This window comes from Zootoca vivipara, chromosome 6, assembly GCF_963506605.1.
Source record: "Zootoca vivipara chromosome 6, rZooViv1.1, whole genome shotgun sequence".
Lineage (NCBI taxonomy): Eukaryota > Metazoa > Chordata > Lepidosauria > Squamata > Lacertidae > Zootoca > Zootoca vivipara.
In genome coordinates this window covers 3,175,869-3,194,540 of record NC_083281.1, presented here as the reverse complement: position 1 = coordinate 3,194,540, position 18,672 = coordinate 3,175,869, and the positions used below count along the sequence as shown (strand labels likewise).

The 18,672-nt window shown below is 47.3% G+C and overlaps 1 protein-coding gene across 1 annotated transcript in view; it reads left to right on the top strand.

The window, feature by feature from the left end:
* Positions 1–18,672, top strand: part of ABCA7 (ATP binding cassette subfamily A member 7) — a 95,616-nt gene that overhangs the window by 59,373 nt on the left and 17,571 nt on the right. The window contains exons 27-37 of the mRNA XM_060275313.1: positions 1,481–1,585; positions 4,145–4,299; positions 5,170–5,294; positions 8,169–8,267; positions 8,652–8,850; positions 9,910–10,004; positions 10,711–10,743; positions 11,364–11,469; positions 12,885–12,959; positions 16,564–16,733; positions 17,190–17,367. Coding sequence (XP_060131296.1) covers positions 1,481–1,585; positions 4,145–4,299; positions 5,170–5,294; positions 8,169–8,267; positions 8,652–8,850; positions 9,910–10,004; positions 10,711–10,743; positions 11,364–11,469; positions 12,885–12,959; positions 16,564–16,733; positions 17,190–17,367 — 1,340 coding nt within the window. The remainder of the gene's footprint in view (positions 1–1,480; positions 1,586–4,144; positions 4,300–5,169; positions 5,295–8,168; positions 8,268–8,651; positions 8,851–9,909; positions 10,005–10,710; positions 10,744–11,363; positions 11,470–12,884; positions 12,960–16,563; positions 16,734–17,189; positions 17,368–18,672) is intronic.

Here is an 18,672-nt window from a genome sequence, read left to right as displayed (position 1 = left end):
CACACACACACACACACACACACACAGAGGTTTGTTATCAAAAATTTCAGACTTTCAGCTGTTTGCAAATTGAATGAAAGCCACTGAAATAGCTTCAAGGGGTCTCCCAAAATTCGGCTGAAAATGCAGTTTTGATTTGCTCCTTGCAAACAGCTGAAAACCTGCAATTTTTTTCATAACAAACCTGACTTGCAATGGGGGTTGAATCATTTCGATTGCAACTGCATATAAAGGTAAAGGTAAAGGGGCCCCTGACCATCAGGTCCAGTCGTCTCCGACTCTGGGGTTGCAGTGCTCATCTCGCTCTATAGGCCGAGGGAGCCGGCGTTTGTCCGCAGACAGCTTCCGGGTCATGTGGCCAGCATGACAAAGCTGCTTCTGGCGAACCAGAGCAGCGCACGGAAATGCCGTTTACCTTCCCGCCAGAGGGGTACCTATTTATCTACTTGCACTTTGACGTGCTTTCGAACTGCTAGGTTGGCAGGAGCTGGGACCGAGCAATGGGAGCTCACCCCGTCGCGGGGATTCGAACCGCCGACCTTCTGATCAGCAAGCCCTAGGCTCTGTGATTTAACCCACAGCGCCACCTGGGTCCCGACAACTGCATATAATTTTTATTAAATCTCCGAAACTATTCCCAGACATCTTATATTTGACTTCACCGTTTTCTTTTGGAATGTTTAAGTTTTTTTTCTTTTTTAAAAATACTTCGTTTGTGTCAAATACATATTCCGTAGTTGACCTCCTATGTCACGTTTTATATTTTGAAATCTTGTAAGGTGATATTTTGGTTTTCTGCAAATTAACGTCGCTTTGACCGTATATACATCATATTTGACTTTCTTCCGGAACGTTATTTCTGGATTGTTTTAGTGGATGTTTTCATATGCTGTAATCCACTTTGGGACGTGGGTGGCACCGTGGCCCCAGCTCCTGCCAACCTAGCAGTTCGAAAGCACGTCAAAGTGCAAGTAGATCAATAGGTACTGCTCCGGCGGGAAGGTAAACGGCGTTTCCGTGCGCTGCTCTGGTTTCGCCAGAAGCAGCTTAGTCATGCTTGCCACATGACCTGGAAGAACTGTGGACAAACGCTGGCTCCCTTGGCCAGTAAAGCGAGATGAGCGCCACAACCCCAGATTCGTCCGCGACTGGATGTAACAGTCAGGGGTCCCTTTGCCTTTTAAACCACTTTGATTCCCCCCCTTAATAATATAAAACGGTAGAGAAATGAAAATAATAATTAATAATAACAATAATAAATAAATGAATTAATAATGATGATGATGATCATAATAATAAATAGAAAAAAGGCTCAATAGTTTTTTTTTGCAGAGATATTCACAACTACCTTTGCTCAACAATTTTGAGCAAGGAAACAAACAAACAAAAAACCCCCCAAAAGCACAACCCTGTCCGAATTTTCAGTTTTGGGAATATTCGATTTTCCAATTTGGTGATACCCTCTTTCACCACTGGGCAGGAGACACGGAGGCAGCCCCTGCCGACCTCAGGACGTCCACGCCGGCCTCTGGTTACACCCTGCGGACGTTGAGCGAAGATTTGGAAGCAGCAGACGCCGAGCCCGGTAAGTGCCGGAAGGTTCCGGAAAAAGTCGGTTTTGTGCCGCCCTCTTCTTGGGTGCCACCAAGATTCTTGGGAGAGGATATCTGCTGCGGTTCAGTTCTGTAGCGCCAGGATCGCTGCCCTGTTGGGGTAGAAACTTGTCTGCAGTGTCAACGGATTTGTGTTTCCAGTATTTCCCACCCCAACAGTGGCCGCAGTTGGCTTTTTGAGAGAGTCACAAAAGGGCCGCCCTAGAAGGGGAGTGGCGTCATACAAAATGGCTGCCATGGAGTGGGAGTGGCATCATACAAAATGGCTGCCATAGAGCAGGTGTGGCGTCAGGCAAAATGGCTGCCATGGAAGGTGAATGGCATCACACAAAATGGCTTCCATAAAGCAGGTGTGGCGTCACACAAAATGGCTTCCATAGAAGGGGAATGGCATCCTGCAAAATGGCTGCTATAGAGCAGATGTGGCATAACACAAAATGGCTGCCGTGAAGGAGGTGTGGCGTCATGCAAAATGGCTGCCATAGAAGGGGAATGGCATTACACAAAATGGCTGCCATAGAGCAGGTGTGGCGTCACGCAAAATGGTTGCCATGGAGGGGGAAAGGCAGCCACGGAATTGTTGAGTTGGAAGGGACCCCGAGGGTCATCCAGCCCAGCCCCCTGCAATGCAGGAATCTTCCTCCCAAAGTGGGGCTTGAACCCCCGGCGCTGAGAGCAAGATTCTCACGCTCTACCAACTGAGCCACAGGAGAAATGCGTTGCGTGTGCTTTGTGTGGTCTTTTTCTTTCTTTTTAACAAAATCGAAAATCTCAAACCAGTGCAGAAACAGATAGGGGAGTTGAAATAGGAACGGCTTTTCTGTTTGCCCCTTGCTTCTCAACGTACAGGAAGTCCTGGGTGCGAATCCTGACGGGCGGGCTGGCGGGCTTGAGATGCATCTAACTTCTCCCTTCTGTTCTTTCTTTCTTTCTTTCTTTCTTTCTTTCTTTCTTTCTTTCTTTCTTTCTTTCTCTCTCTCTCTTTCTCCCCTTCCTTCCTCCACCTTTACGCTTAAGTCAAAGGACGTAAGAAAGGTAAAAAAAAAAAAAAACTTTGGGGGCAGGATTATTATTATTATTATTATTATTAATCCCGTCCTTCACCCCAAGGTCCTGGGGTCAGGTTACAGCAGTCAGAACGCCATGTTAAAAGCAGTTTAAAACTATTTCCTTTTGCAACAACAAGGTGCGTCCTGCAAATATTGCGCTGATGGTTGCCATGCATCCCTCACGCTTATCATTCAATGATAAATCGCAGTTGCAATTGAAATTATTCAGTGATGAATGCAAGTTCTCCAGCCTCGTTCTTAAATTGCATTTCCAGCTGAATTTGGGGGAACCGCTTGAAGCATCTGTCGTGCGGAGCTATTGCTGGGGCCCCGATTGGATTTGCTCCTTGCAAACGGCTGGAAAGTCTGCAAAATTTTGATTACAAATCTGATTTGTAATGAGGGGTTTTGAACAATTTCGAATGCAACTGAAAACGTTCTTCCAGCGGAATCTTTTGAAATTTGGAATGTTGGAATGCTGGAAATGTAAATGAGCGGATGGTACTTTTAGTAACTTTGCAACAGGGCCGTCTTTAGGGCCAGGCTGGGTGGCGCAGGGCGCCACGGCGCTGGCCCGCCAGGGGGGGGCGCCACGCAGCCTCGCCTGCCCACCCGCCGGCCGCTCCGCCGCGCAGCAAGCCCGCGCACCCACCCGCCACGCAGCAGCGCCCTCAGCACCCCCGCTGCGCGCTGAGCCTGGCCGCCCGCCCGCCTGTCGCGCTGGAAAACGGGGGGGGCGGGGGGCGCCGGAGGGATCCGTCGCACCACGGCGCCAGGGCGCCAAAGGTGCTTAAGACGGCCCTGCTTTGCAAAAAACAAACCAACCCAAAAAGCTCACTGGGAAATGATAAACAACGAACTAATTACCGGTAGGTAGCCGTGTTGGTCTGCTGTAGTCGAAACAAAATTTAAAAATTCCTTCCAGTAGCACCTTTGAGACCAACTAAGCTTGTCATTGGTATCAGCTTTCGTGTGCATGCACACATGGTATCTGAAGAAGTGTGCATGCACACGAAAGCTCATACCAATGACAAACCTAGTTGGTCTCTAAGGGCTACAGGAAGGAATTCTTTTATTATTTGTAACAAACTAATTAAGAAGTTTAAAATGACGGTATAGAGGGGGAACACAGAAGCCTCTTTTTGCTAGGTCTGACTGGGCCAGAGTTGCCGAAAATAAAATTGTTTATGCATGGAACTACTGCGGCAAGGATTTTATAAGCACCGAAGTGGAAGGAAACAGCAGTATCCACAAATCCATTAACAAACTAGTGGACTTAGCCGAAATGGGAGAATTAACTGCTAGACTAAGAGAGTCGAACAAAAACACGTTTTGATGGCGAACCTGCTTTGCAATGGGAGTGTGTGTTGAATAGTTTTGATTGCAACCGTAAATAAAGAAGGCTGGCGTTATCTTAGAAGTGGGTTTTCGCCCTCTGGATTTTCAGCTGCACAGCTTCCCTCTCTCCCTTCTTTCCGGCAGCGGAAGAAGCCAAGGAGACGGACCTCTTGAGGGGCATGGGGGTGCAAGCCTCCCACCAGCTGGCGGGCTGGGCGCTGGTGCGGCAACAGCTTCGCGCCCTCTTCACCAAGCGCCTCCTTTACGCCCGGAGGAGCACCAGGGGAATTCTTGCGCAAGTATAACGCCCGACTCCTCTTCCGTTGGGGGTTTGGAAGAGGATGGAGGGTGGGCCAGGGAGGGAGGGAGGGAGGGAGACGAACTGGGGAGCTGGGGGTCTCTCTCGAGGCTGGCCTGCAGAATCGTAGAGTTGGAAAGGGGACCCCGAGGGTCATCCAGCCCAACCCCCTTGCAAACACAAAACAAAAGCCGTGACGACAGACAGTGAAAAATATTAAATACAGTGGTACCTCGACTTACGAATGACTCGACGTACGAATGTTTCGAGTTACGAACGGAGCTCCGTCTGCCATTTTGGATGCGGCGCAAATAGGATTTTTTCGACTTACGAATTTTTAATAGGGGTTGCTTCGACTTATGGATTTTTTTTTAAAAAAATCCCCATAGGCTTCTACTTATGATTTTTTTCGACTTACAAAGGTCCGTTCGGAACGGATTAAATCTGTAAGTCGAGGTTCTACTGTAATATCTATACAAATGCAATGTCCTGACGCATACTTTCAATAGTGTACAAACATTACTAATCTCAGTCTAAAGTGCAATAGAATCGCCGAATCCGTAAGTAACTTGTTCCGGTACTTCCGGGTTCGGCGCGTTCGTATCCCATGATGTACGCAACTTGCAGCGAACGTAACCAGATGTATGACTGTATATATAACCAATAATGAATAAATACCAGCTAAATGGTCCTAACAGGTACATCAACTGACCGCGTGTTGCCTGTGATTGTTCAATTCTTCTCCGGTTGGCAGCTGCATATTCCTGCCTTTGGGCTGGGTGACCCTTGGGGTCCCTTCGTGCTCGACGATTCTACGAGGCGACCGGAGAGGTTTGCCTGCGACTGATCTGCCCGCTTCCTCCTTTTGCAGATTGTGCTTCCTGCCGTCTTTGTCTGCATCGCCCTCCTCTTCAGCCTCATCGTACCCCCATTCGGCAAGTACCCCCCTCTGCGCCTCGAACCCTGGATGTACGGACCTCAATATACCTTCATCAGGTGCGTCTCAGAACCAGGGCCGGATTTAGGTTTGGTGAGGCCCTCGGCTACTGAAGGTAACGGGGCCCTTTATAGGTCCAACAACACATTGTCGCTGGGTTTTTTGTGTGTGTTGAATCTATACTGTATGGTAAATTTATGGACCTAAGAGGTATCTAAAGCCATTTGCACATCACAAGATATGTACAGTGGTACCTCGGGTTACAGACGCTTCAGGTTACAGACTCCGCTAACCCAGAAATAGTACCTCGGGTTAAGAACTTTGCTTCAGGATGAAAACAGAAATTGTGCTCTGACGGTGCGGCGGCAGCAGGAGGCCCCATTAGCTAAAGTGGTGTCTCAGTTTAAGAACAGTCCTCCGGAACGAATTAAGTTCTTAACCTGAGGTACCACTGTATTTTATCAAAGTAATGGTTGACCTGAAATACAATTAAGAAGAAGTACATTAATAGTGAAATGACTTAAAATGATTTTTTATTCGTAACACATTGGCATTGGCCAATAACAAAAGTTCCTTTAAAAACACAATTTCCAAAGACTCACCATCAAGGGTTCCCCAAACTAAGGCCCGTGGGCCGGATGCGGCCCAATCGCCTTCTAAATTCGGCCCACGGACGGTCCGGGAATCAGCATGTTTTTACATGAGTAGAATGTGTCCTTTTATTTAAAATGCATCTCTGGGTTATTTGTGGGGTCTGCCTGGTGTTTTACATGAGTAGAATGTGTCCTTTTATTTAAAATGCATCTCTGGGTTATTTGTGGGGTCTGCCTGGTGTTTTTACATGAGTAGAATGTGTCCTTTTATTTAAAATGCATCTCTGGGTTATTTGTGGGGCATAGGAATTTGGTCATATTTTTCCCCAAAATATAGTCCACCCCCCCATAAGGTCTGAGGGACAGTGGACCGGCCCCCTGCTGAAAAAGTTTGCTGACCCCTGATCTAGTCTCTAGAAACTTGCTATAACATGAAATAATAATAGGTGCAAATATATGATGCCAACTACTAATAATTATAAATAGCAGAATGTAGGCACCCTATATATAGAAAGGAGCAAACCAGTGATATTTGAGGGAGCAGGCTAGCATGACTTACATCCTAGGAGCCAACACAACACAAAACATGGTTGCTGTATGGAGGTTTTATTTTATTGGTTTTTTATCTTATATTTTGGAAGTGGTTTTTTTCCTTTAATTTTTTTTGGCCCCTACCCCCAAGAGATTGGGGCCCTAAGCTATAGTTTGTTTAGCTTATACATAAATCAGGCACTGCTCAGAACCCCTCCTTGGAGAGGACTAAACCTTTGGAAACTTTGCCTCTGGGAGCTTGGCCTGAATTTTGCAGGGGATTGAAAGATCTCCGGGTTGGGCGATATATCAGTAAACGGTCCGAAACTGGTTTGAAGCCCGTATCATGATATTGGTGTCATAACTGTCAACCCGGCAATATGACGTGAATTGTTTGTGTGCCATGCAAAAATCGTAACCAGGGAAAACTGTGAAGCCAGCCCGTGCCTCTACACCAGGCATCCCCAAACTGCGGCCCTCCAGATGTTTTGGCCTACAACTCCCATGATCCCTAGCTAACAGGACCAGTGGTCGGGGAAGATGGGAATTGTAGTCCAAAACATCTGGAGGGCCGAAGTTTGGGGGTGCCTGCTCTACACCCATATTTCAGACATTGTGATTTATCAGGATATCACGATGTTTAGCTGGTTGATACATCACGATGCTGAAAACCAGATACCGCCTGGGCCTTGTCGTGGTATACAATATTTTTTATTTAAGTCCGAAAAGAACTCCAGTCTTCCGTATGTTTTTCCTTCATTCGGGCCTTTTTTATTTTCGCCGTCATTCACATACAGCGGAACCTCGGTTTTCGAACGTCTCAGAAGTCGGATGTTTCGGTTACTGGACGCTGGAAACCCGGAAGTCAATGTTTCCATTTTCAAACAGAAGTCGAATGGCTTCCACTGCGTGTACATGTTATTTTTCTCAATTTTCTGTGGACCGCCCTTTGGCTTTTGAACATTTCAGAACTCGGAACGGTTTTCTGGAACAGATTACGTTCGTAAACAGAGGTGCCGCTGTAGTCCTTCAAAATCCGTTCCTCTTCTGTGGGAACCTGGCCTCCTTGCCATTTCTGCGCATGCAGAACTATGGCTGCTGTGGTCACATACGTAAAAAGTTTTGACCATCTTTCGTGAACTTTTTTGGTCTGCAGACAATGGTCATTTCTCTGTGCCCTCTGCTCCCTACCTTGCCGGCCGCAATAATTTCCTCCATGGTTTTTGGAAGGCAACCAAACCCCACAGGTCTGGAAAAATTCCTCCACCAGTTAGGAGACTTGTATTCTCTTCCCTTGGTAGAATGACAGATCTGGCGCAGAACACTTAACTTTTGGCTTCACCTCAACTCAAATCCCCCCGGTCTAATATCTCTAGCGCTGCAAGATTTTCACCAGAGCGCCTGGACTAAAATTGTCCATCAAAAACTTCACTCTGGTGGTTTATCACCACAACAGCTACTCACTTTGGGTTTTAGTAAAGCAACAATTCAAATTTTTCAGTGCCTAAATGATATCGAGCGTTAGAATGACTTGGCCACAATAAGGACATTTTGCCCATGGCATGATTATTTTCCATCTTCCCCTTTTGACTCTCTGGCACCCTATTTTCATAACCCAGCAATTCCAAAATATAGACGTGCTTCGACTCTCGCAAGATTGAATGTCTTGCCCTCAGCTGGACTTGAGGGACGATTTTTTCATTTCTATTCTTTGTATATCACATTGTTGTTTTATTGCTTTGGCCGATGGCTGATGCAAATAAAGATTCCTTCCTTCCTTCCTTCTTATTCCTCCCCCCCCCCCCGCAGTGACGACTCCCTGGGGGATGTTGGCTCCTCCCGGCTCCTCGAATCTCTTCTCCGTGAACCTGGCTTTGGGACCAAGTGTGTGAGGGACCTTCCAGAGCTGTGAGTACCTCACAGAGCAGTGTTTAAGGCAGGCACCCCCAAACTTAGAATCATAGAGTTGGAAGAGACCACAAGGGCCATCCAGTCCAACCCCCTGCCAAGCAGGAAACACCATCAAACTTGGCCCTCCAGATGTTTTGGGACTACAATTCCCATCATCCCTGACCACTGGTCCTGCTAGCTAGGGATGGTTTGAGGGGGTTGAGGGCTCCCCAACGTTGATGGGGGTTGATGGGCATGGGTGGGTGGGTGCTCCGCCATGGGATCGATTATGTGGGGTGCAGCTTACCTGACCCCCCATATTTTATTCAAATTGGCTCCCCTGGGGCCACTAACCTGGGGCCACACACCCCATGACCTCTTTGCTTGCCTTGAGGGCTTCAGGAAGGCTCCGTGCCCGTCGGTGGCCCCCTACGAACGGGGCTTCATGACACCGGAAGTGTCGCCGGCGCTGGCTTCGTTTTTCGAGAACGGCAACTGGACTTTGGCCAACCCATCCCCAGGCTGTGTCTGTAGCTCCCAGAAGTCTCGGAAGATGCTCCCGGATTGCCCGGAAGCGGCTGGGGGGCTCCCGCCTCCTCAGGTAAAGCCTGACCCCCCACCCCACTTTGAGGAAAGGCTGGCGTTAAGTATAATTGGTTTAATTCACACTGAAATTGGAATGGTATTAGTGAAATTCCACTGCAGTTGTATCCCAGCTCCATCTGGTACGCAGGCAGAGACCCTCCCTGCCCCACAGACTGTCTGGCCAGAGTGGTGCATGCTCTGGTTATCTCGTGCTGGGACTACTGCCATGCGCTCTCCATGGGGCTACCTTTGAAGGTGACCCGGAAACTGCAACTAATCCAGAATGCGGCAGCTAGATTGGGGACTGGGAGCGGCCGTTGAGACCACATAACACTGGTCTTGAAAGACCAACATTGGTTCCCAGGACGTTTCCGAGCACAATTCAAAGTGCCGGTGCTGACCTTGAAAGCCCTAAATGGCCCTGTATCTCTGAAGGAGTGCCTCCAACCCCATCGTTCAGCCACTGAGGTCCAGCCTTCTGGGCATTCCCTCAATGAAAGAAGTGAGGTTGCAGGGAACCAGGCAGAGGGCCTTCTCGGTGGTGGCGCCCTCCCTGTGGAACGTCCTCCCATCAGATGTCAAGGAGATAAACCGCTATCTAACTTTTAGAAGACATCTGAAGGCAGCCCTGCTTAGAGACGTTCTTAACGTTTGATGTTTTATCATGTTTTTAATCTGTTGGGAGCCGCCCAGAGTCACATGGGTGGGGTATAAATAATAAATTGTTGTTGTTGTTGTTGTTACTGCCTTTTTCTAAGGGACTCTGAGCTCTAATTTGAGTTGATAATTCGCCATTGTTTTCTGCTACCATACATGTGAGTGTTTAACCTTAGATCTCATGAGAGGTATAGAAACTTCATTGTTCCCGCAAGGGGACAATGACAATAAAGATCTATTCTATTATATTGCAAATCCGCCCTCTTGGAAGAGTGGCAGCTGGAGGTCTTTGCTCCTAGGCTCCGTGAGATATAAATGAAACTCTCCAGGTCTAAATACCTCAGACTGACTTTTTATGTCAGCTGCAATAGGCTGCAGCGACACAGGTTTGGTGACCTGTCCAAACTGCCCATTCCAGATGCAGAGGAACACGGGGGACATTCTCCAGAACCTCACCGGGAGGAACATCTCCGATTACCTAGTGAAGACCTACCCGAAAGTCATCCGCCAAGGGTACGTGGACAATACATCTCTCTTCTCTCTCTCACACACACACTCGTCAAAATTGCTTCAAGGCCTCAGCTTGTTGAGGCCATGCAAACAGGGCCTCAGCTTGTTGAGACGATAATCCGTGGTTCGTTTTAAAAACATCTTGCTCAGGGAAATTGATGCTCGTTCTTATAGAGATCTGGATAGTTTGGTTCAGGATTCAGGACGTTGACACAAGATGAAGGGTGTTTGTGATGGTGTCAGACAATTCATGGCTCAGCTACGAAGAACAATGTTGTGCGGAAAGGTTCTCCTTTCTGGTAAACTCGAAGCCACGGATGGGAATCCTTGTTCCCTCTTGGCAGCTGTCGAGATATTTGAAGATGGCTATCCTGTCTCCTCTTGGCCTCCCCTTTCCCAGGCCTAACATTCCCAATTCTCTCAAACGTTCCTTACAAGGCTTGGTTTCCAGACCCTTGGTCACCCTCTGCTTGTCCAGCTTGTCAACATGCTTCTTACATTGTGGCACCCAGAGCTGGACACAGTATTCCAGGTGTGGTCTGACCCAGGTAGAATAGAGTGGGACTATTCCTTCGCCAGATCAGGACACCCTACTTCTGTTGACGCAGCCCAGAATAGCATTAGCCTTTTTCGCAGCTGCATCGCTCTGTTGGCTCGTGTTAAGCTCACCACAAACTCGCTTTTGATCTTGTTTAATTCTGTTTTTTAGATTACGAACCAAAAAATGGGTCAACGAACAACGGTAAGTGGCGTTCATTCACTCGAACCTTTCCTGGCTCGGAAACTGGCAGTTTCCGGGGCGTCTCGAAATACGCCCATTCAGGGTTGAGCGATGACTGTGTTCATCCTGATGATATGGGTCTAGGAGCTAGTGGGGCGGATTGCAGAGAGAGACAGAGTCCCAGTAGGTGGAGGTGGGGCCAATGACAGGTGGAGGCGGGGCCAACGGCGAGCAGAGCCACTCATTGGTTGTAGGCGAGAGGGGAGATCCCATTTGGAGGGGCAGAATTGTAGAGTTGGAAGGGACCCCGGGGGCTTGAACCACCAACCTTCTCCTTCCTTGAAGGCTTTTAAGCAAAGGTTGGAGGGCCACCTGCCATGGATGCTTGAGCTGAGATTCCCGCATTGCAGAGGGTTGGACTAGATGACCCCAGGGGCCCCTTCCAACTCTACGATTCTATGAGCCTGGTTGACACAAGATGCAGCCTCCGCTAACAAGAGGCTGCACCCTTTTGAGCTCCCCATGGGAAGGTTTCCTCTTCCAAAGACCACCTCGGCCCAGATATCTTGTCTTCTGGGGGGGGGGTACCCCACGGCCCTCTCCCCACAAGGTTAACCCTCTCCTCCTTCTGCCCTCGCAAGGTACGGCGGATTCTCTCTGGGTGGCCGCAGTTCCCAGGCCCTGCCGACGTCATCAGAGGTGGCTGCTGTCGCAAGAGAGATCCGCAAGCGACTCATCGTCGCTGAGGTGAGGCTTGGCAAGCAAGGAGGGCCTGCCGGTGGGATCCTAAATCTCTGACCCAAAACATCCGCTGCCTTGAGGGGAAGAAAAGGCTCAGAAGTAAACCATACGCAAATCTGGAGCAGAGTCCCAGAGCCAGTTGGGTGGCGCCTTGTCTGCCTTCTTCCAGCAACTCCTCTAGCCCAGCTGGTGCCAAACGTCTTGCTCTGCTTTCCTTTGGACCCCATCTTTGAGGCCCAGGACCCCCAGACACACAGCCCAGGCTTGCACCCCGCGGAGGTCACTTGGGTGCGGCTAACACAGCGGTTTGACCCCTTGAGGTGCACTCCATTGTCTCTCGAGGCAGACATGTGCCAACAATATTTAATGGTTTTCTTCATTCTTGTTTTTTCCCCTTCTATTCCTGTTTTTAATTTGTAACACACCTGTCAGGGGGAAAGGCAGGTATTGATAAATACAGTGGAACTTCGACTTCCAAAACGTTCGACAACCCAGGCGCCATGGGCGGTTGGAAACTTCCATTGGGAAAGATGGAGAAATGCGCCTCGGAAGCCGTTCGACTTCCTCTGCGCGTTCGAAAACGGAAGCATTCACTTCTGGGTTTCCGGCGTTCGGAAAACAAAACGTTCAGCTTCTGAGACGCTCGAAAACCTGAGGTTCCACTGTATATGATAATGTTAAACCGCTAAGGGAATCATAGCTGTTAGAGCAGGGGCCAGCAAATTTTTTCAGCAGGGGGCCGGTCCACTGTCCCTCAGACCTTGTGGGGGGCCGGACTATATTTTGAAGGGGAAAAAAGAACGAATTCCTATGCCCCACAAATAACCCAGAGGTGCATTTTAAATAAAAGGACACATTCTACTCATGTAAAAACATACTGATTCCCGGACCGTCTGCGGGTTGGATTTAGAAGGCGACTGGACCGGATCCAGTACCCTGGGCCTTAGTTTGCCTACCCATGTGTTAGAGCAGGCTTCCTCAAACTCGGCCCTCCAGATGTTTTGAGACTACAATTCCCATCATCCCTGACCACTGGTCCTGCTAGCTAGGGATCATGGGAGTTGTAGGCCAAAAACATCTGGAGGGCTGAGGTTGAGGTTGTGTTAGAGTCTTCTCTCCGCACCCATGATGCTTAGGGTGCGAATGTGGCCTTCGCTGGATGCAATCCCACGAGAGTAACGACCGATTTGCTTTTTGATGGTTTTCAATGTGTTTGTAATAGTCTGTCAGGAGCTGCCCAGAGTGGATGCGGTAAGCCAGTCAGAAGGGCAGCATATAAATAATATATTTTTTTTTGTTCTTGTTGTTCTATTGTCTGATGTTTAAGAGCTGATTTGGGGGTCATGTATTGAATGAATGGATAACAAAAGGTGTTATGTGGATCTATTTACACCCTGATTTATTTTTCCCTCCTGACACAGGGGGGTCCTCTCGACAGACTTCTGAATAACCTCAGTGGCTTCGTTGAGGGACTGCGAACGCGTCAGAATGTGAAGGTTAGATTCGTGCATATTTGTAGCGATGGGCAGAACGGGTTTCAACTAATTGGGAAGAGTTCTGCTCCTGCCCAACACACAGAGATGGAGGATCTCGTACTCGGAAGTAAAACCCGCAAATAATGATAGCTACTCACTTTGGGTTTATAGTAAAGCAAACAGTCTAATTCGCCAGCACCTAAATGATATCGAGCGTCAGAACAACTTGGCCACAATCAGGAAATTTTGCCCATGGCACGACTATTTTCCACCTTCCCCTTTCGACTCTCTGGCACCCTATCTGCGTAACCTAGCAATTCTAAAATATAGATGCGCTTTGACCCTCGCAAGATTGAATGTCTTGCCCTCGGCTGTACTTGTGGGACGATTCCAACAGATTCCACATGAAAAACGTCCCTGTGGAGATGGCAGTTCAGAATCGAACCCTTCTGGCCTGCCCTCTTGATAAAGACTTGAGGAATGAGATGATCCCCCCTCTTTTATTGTCCATTCCGGATCGCCCAGCCACTGCCCCAGTGTCCTTTCTCTGGGCAGATCAAGAGGAGCAGGGGACAGCAAAGACTGCAAGGTTTTTAGCTGGGGCAATCAGAATAAGATCCACTATTTGACCATTGATTCAATGCTCTAAAATCATAGCTGCCAAGTTCCTATTTGAAAAATAAGGGATCAGCAGCACTCACCCAGCAGCGCAGCACCGGAAGTCGTTTCTGCACATGTCTGGACATGCACAGGTGAAGCAGGGTGTATAAAAATCAATGATTTTTAAAAAAATAAATAAAAAATAGGATTTTTTGATTTAAAAAATAAAATGCTTTTTGAGGAAAATATATTACCATCCAAAGGTTATTCCATCATGAAATAAAGATTAGTTTTTTAATTATGTAGAATAAGGTTGTATATGTTTAATTTTGGGGGTAAATAAATTCCATTAATCCATTCACAATGCCATGCTCTTCCAGAGGTTTTAGTAAGATTATTGGGCAGTTTCTCTGCCTACAAGATATTATCACAGGTGCTTGGTTTACTTTTGCAGTTCTCAAAGCTGAATTTGACTCAACAGAGATCACATGCCTCTTCTTCATTATTACATCCGTGTGGAGAGAGAAAGAGAGGTAGTAATTCAGCAGAAATGTTAAGAGGGTTTCTAATTTTAAAAGCTCAGCATCATTTTCAGCTGTGATGCAATATCCCCTCAAATATTCCTTCAAACCTCTCTTCAAAACCCACCTTTCCCACAAGACCTTTGGCTTAACCCCATAATCTTCATTATCAACTGCAACATATTTACACACAAAATAACAAAAAATTACCTTATACTCAGAAGACCAAGAATCTCTGCAAAATTTGACCTGTTTTATCAATGCAGATTTTTTAAAAAGGGTCATTACAATGAGTTCTACAAGAGATGTTTTTAAGGAACATCCAGGCACCAAATGGGCAAATTAAAATCTGCTTATTTGTTTTGATTTGTAATATCAGCTAAGATAGCTCCCCAAAACATATGTGGTCTCATGTTATACTGCACAGTATGGATAAATCCCTCTTCCCCCTGTCTAAAATACAGTATTTTCTAAATGTCAGGTAGTTGTTTATCTCTCTGACCTCTAAATTAGTCATTTAAAACTCCGCTATATAATACATCTGTTTCTTCCATGACTCTAATTAAAATTTCAATATGTATTTTTCTTTTTTTAAAAAAAATCCCACTTAGAAACCAAAAACCTTAAGAACTTCAGCAACCTTCATTCCACCCCTAAGAAGATTATGTTAGGACCCTCATGCCAACAATTTTATATAAAGAAGTATTGGGGGGGGGGAATGCAGAAACTGATGAAGCCACAGCAAAGAGGAGTTTAAAAATAGAAATTTGCTGCTGCCAACATTTGTACTGAAGTTGTAGCTATTTCCCTTCCCAGCACGAAGCAAAGTTTAGAGGGCAAGCAGCGCCTCCCCCCCAAAATTAGGACCTTGAGCCCGTCGTGGCTCCTGCACTCACCAGAGGCACCGCACGGGAAGACTGAGCGAGCGTGCCCATAGAGATAGGAAAAGTAAAGAGTGATACTCGCGCGCGCACTTCCTGGCTCGGTTTGCAACTTTGCGTGTCCATAGAGATAGGAAAAAGTAAAGAGTGATACTCGCGCGCACACTTCCTGGCTCGGTTTGCAAAAAATTACGGGGTTATTACAGGATATTTCCCCATTCGGGATGAAAGCGGGAAATGGCTTTAAAATCGGGGTTTTCCCCGGGGAAAACGGGAGACTTGGCAGCTATGTCTAAAATGTATTTTATATGATTGACTTTTTGTTTCCATTCTTTGTATATCGTATTGTTGCTTTAGTGCTATGGCTGATGCCTGACGCAAATAAAGATTCATTCATTCATTCTAGATGTGTCCCTGATCCTACCCTATGGCTTGGGCTCAGGCTACATTCAGAGAATCACGAAGTCGGAAGGGGACCCTGAGGATCATTTTAGTCCAACCCCCTGCAATGCAGGAAAATGCAGCTGATTCGAATCTGAGACCTGCTAAGATTCTCAGACGATGCTAAGATCAGAGGCACAATTGGTGGTGATACGAAAGAGAGAGGGGGGCCTTTTTCTTGGCTGCTCCCAGATTGTGGAGTTTTCCTCCCAATAGAGCTTTTCCTGGCTCCCCCCTTGTTCTCGTTCCGCCAGCATGCTAAGGCTGCCTTTGGGAGAAAGACGAGGTAGAAATACACTAGTGGCCAAAATTGTGGAAACCTTTAGGGAAAATTGTATTTCCGTCATTTGATGGCTCATAACACCACTATGTTATGAGGGACCCAGGTGGCGCTGTGGTTAAACCACTGAGCCTAGGGCTTGCTGATCAGAAGGTCGGCGGTTCGAATCCCTGTGACGGGGTGAGCTCCCGTTGCTTGGTCCCAGCTCCTGCCAACCTAGCAGTTCGAAAGCACGTTAAAATGCAAGTAGATAAATAGGAACCGCTACAGCGGGAAGGTAAACGGCGTTTCCATGTGCTGCTCTGGTTTGCCAGAAGCGGCTTTGTCATGCTGGCCACATGACCTGGAAGCTATACGCCGGCTCCCTCGGCCAATAATGCGAGATGAGCGCGCAACCCCAGAGTCGGTCACGACTGGACCTAATGGTCAGGGGTCCCTTTACCTTTAACACCACTATCTATTGGAGTAATACCATAAAATTATATATCAATGGAAATATAATTTAATGAAGAATGTAATGCAACAAGGTTTGTTCGACTACCTGTAGCCTATCAAACGTTGTAGCCAAATAACCAGAAAAAAATGGAAGCACAACTTGCTTAGGTTGATATGCAGTAGCTTTTCTTCCTTTGAATGTAGCCAATCAGCATGAGCTTTTAGAGAGCCAATCTGGTGTCCTATTGTTTTGGCAACGAGCCAGATGAGCTAACTCAGGCATAAGCAAACTTGGCCCTCCAGATGTTTTGGGACTACAACTACCATCATCCCTAGCTAGCTGGACCAGTGGTCAGGGACGATGGGAGTTCAACGACAGCTGGAGACCCACGTTTGAGAAACACTGTGTTAAACACTAACAAGTAATAATTATAATAATGCGGCATCCTGTGCTTTGCTGCCCACAGGTGTGGTTCAACAACAAGGGTTGGCACGCCATGGTGTCTTTCGTCAACGTGGCGAACAACGGTCTCCTGCGGGCGAACCTGCCTGCGGGGGCCGACCCCTCGCGTTACGGAATCACGGCCATCAACCACCCCCTCAACTTGACCAAAGAGCAGCTCTCGGAGGCAGCCCTGTGAGTAGATCGCGCAGAAGCGGTTGGGAGGTCTCTGGGCGCCTTGATTGGCTGCGCTGCTGTGACATCACAGAAGCTTGGCGGGTACTCCCATTGCTCTCTTCTCTCTCCCCCCTCTCCTTTTTTAAATGCTTTATTGAACTTAAGAGAAAGTAACATGAAATCAAAAACTAATTTGTTCATAGATAACAAAAAATTTATAAATGTTTGTTACACTTTTGTCACCATCTTCTTAAGGTTCCAATGACTTCACACCGACTCTGTATGTCTTTGAATGCTCATTTATTTAATGCACTATTTATCTCAGTTATTGTTGTTAATTATCAAGATAGGAGCACATTTGGTCCTGTTTCCTTCCCCCCCTCCTGCATCACAGAGGGTCAGTCTATATGGCCCTTGGGGTGGGACACCTCTTCCCCGAATCTACCGTTTCCCTCCAATTCTCCCTCCCAACAGGATGGCCACGTCGGTGGACGTGCTGGTGTCCATCTGCGTGATGTTCGCCATGTCCTTCGTCCCGGCCAGCTTCGTCCTCTTCCTCATCGAGGAGCGCGTCAGCAAAGCCAAACACCTCCAGATCGTCAGCGGGATGAAGCCCGGGGTCTACTGGCTGGGCAACTTTGCCTGGGATATGGTGAGAAAGAGAGAGAGAAGCAAGGGTTGCCATACGTCCTGGAAAACCAGGACCTCTTTTGTTTCTTTGTTGTTGTTGTCTAGTTGTTTAGTCATGTCCGACTCTTCGTGACCCCATGGACCAGAGCACGCCAGGCACTCCTGTCTTCCACTGCCTCCCGCAGTTTGGTCATACTCATGTTCGTAGCTTCGAGAACACTGTCCAACCATTTCGTCCTCTGTCGTCCCCTTCTCCTTGTGCCCTCCATCTTTCCCAACATCAGGGTCTTTTCCAGGGAGTCTTCTCTTCTCATGAGGTGGCCAAGGTCTTGGAGCCTCAGCTTCAGGATCTGTCCTTCCAGTGAGCACTCAGGTCTGATTTCCTTCAGAATGGAGAGGTTTGATCTTCTTGCAGTCCATGGGACTTTTGTTTAGGGAAGCTTTTAATGTTTAATAGACTTTTGTATTTTAATATTTTGTTGGAAGCCGCCCAGAGTGCCTTGGGAAACCCAGCCAGATGCCCAGGGTATACATAAATTATTATTATTATTATTATTATTATTATTATTATTATTATTATTATATTTTGGAGGGCCAACAGATTTTTGCATTTTAAAGGAAACGCCTTTTTTTATAAAAATAAAATAAAATTTGAGGTTGGGGGGGCCACACGCATGCTCAGGAGGGCCCTGGAAGTGGAAGCGCCACAGTGGAGCGAGGCTGACGCAGCAAAGATGCCAGGACCAGATTTAGGTTTGATGAGGCCCTGAGCTCCTGAAGGTAATGGGGCCCTTTATATGTCGAGCCGTCCTCTGTCAACAACAAATTGCCGCTGTTATTGGTGTTGAATATATGCTTTATGGTCATTGATGGACCTAATAGGTATCTCAAGCCATTTGCCCATGTTGCCACGCAACCAGTCCATGCAGAATGGAGGTGCCCTCTATATAGAAAGGAGAAAACCAGTGATATTTTAGGGAGCAGGCAAGCAGGCGTGGCCCAGGACTTACATCATGGGAGCCGACACAACACAAGACACTGTTGCTCATAGCTGCCAAGTTTTCCCTTTTCTTGCGAGGAAGCCTATTCAGCATAAAGGAATTTCCCTTAAAAAAAGGGAGAACTTGGCAGCTATGCTGTTGCTGGATGTAGGTTTTATTTTATTTGTTTTTTATCTTATATTTTGGAACTGTACATCCAGGTTTGGTTTTTTCCTTTAATTTTTTGGGTGCTCCCAAGAGAATGGGACCCTAAGCTATAGCTTGTTTAGCTTATACATAAGTCCGGCACTGCGTATAAGCAACAGACACCAATTAATGCACCCATT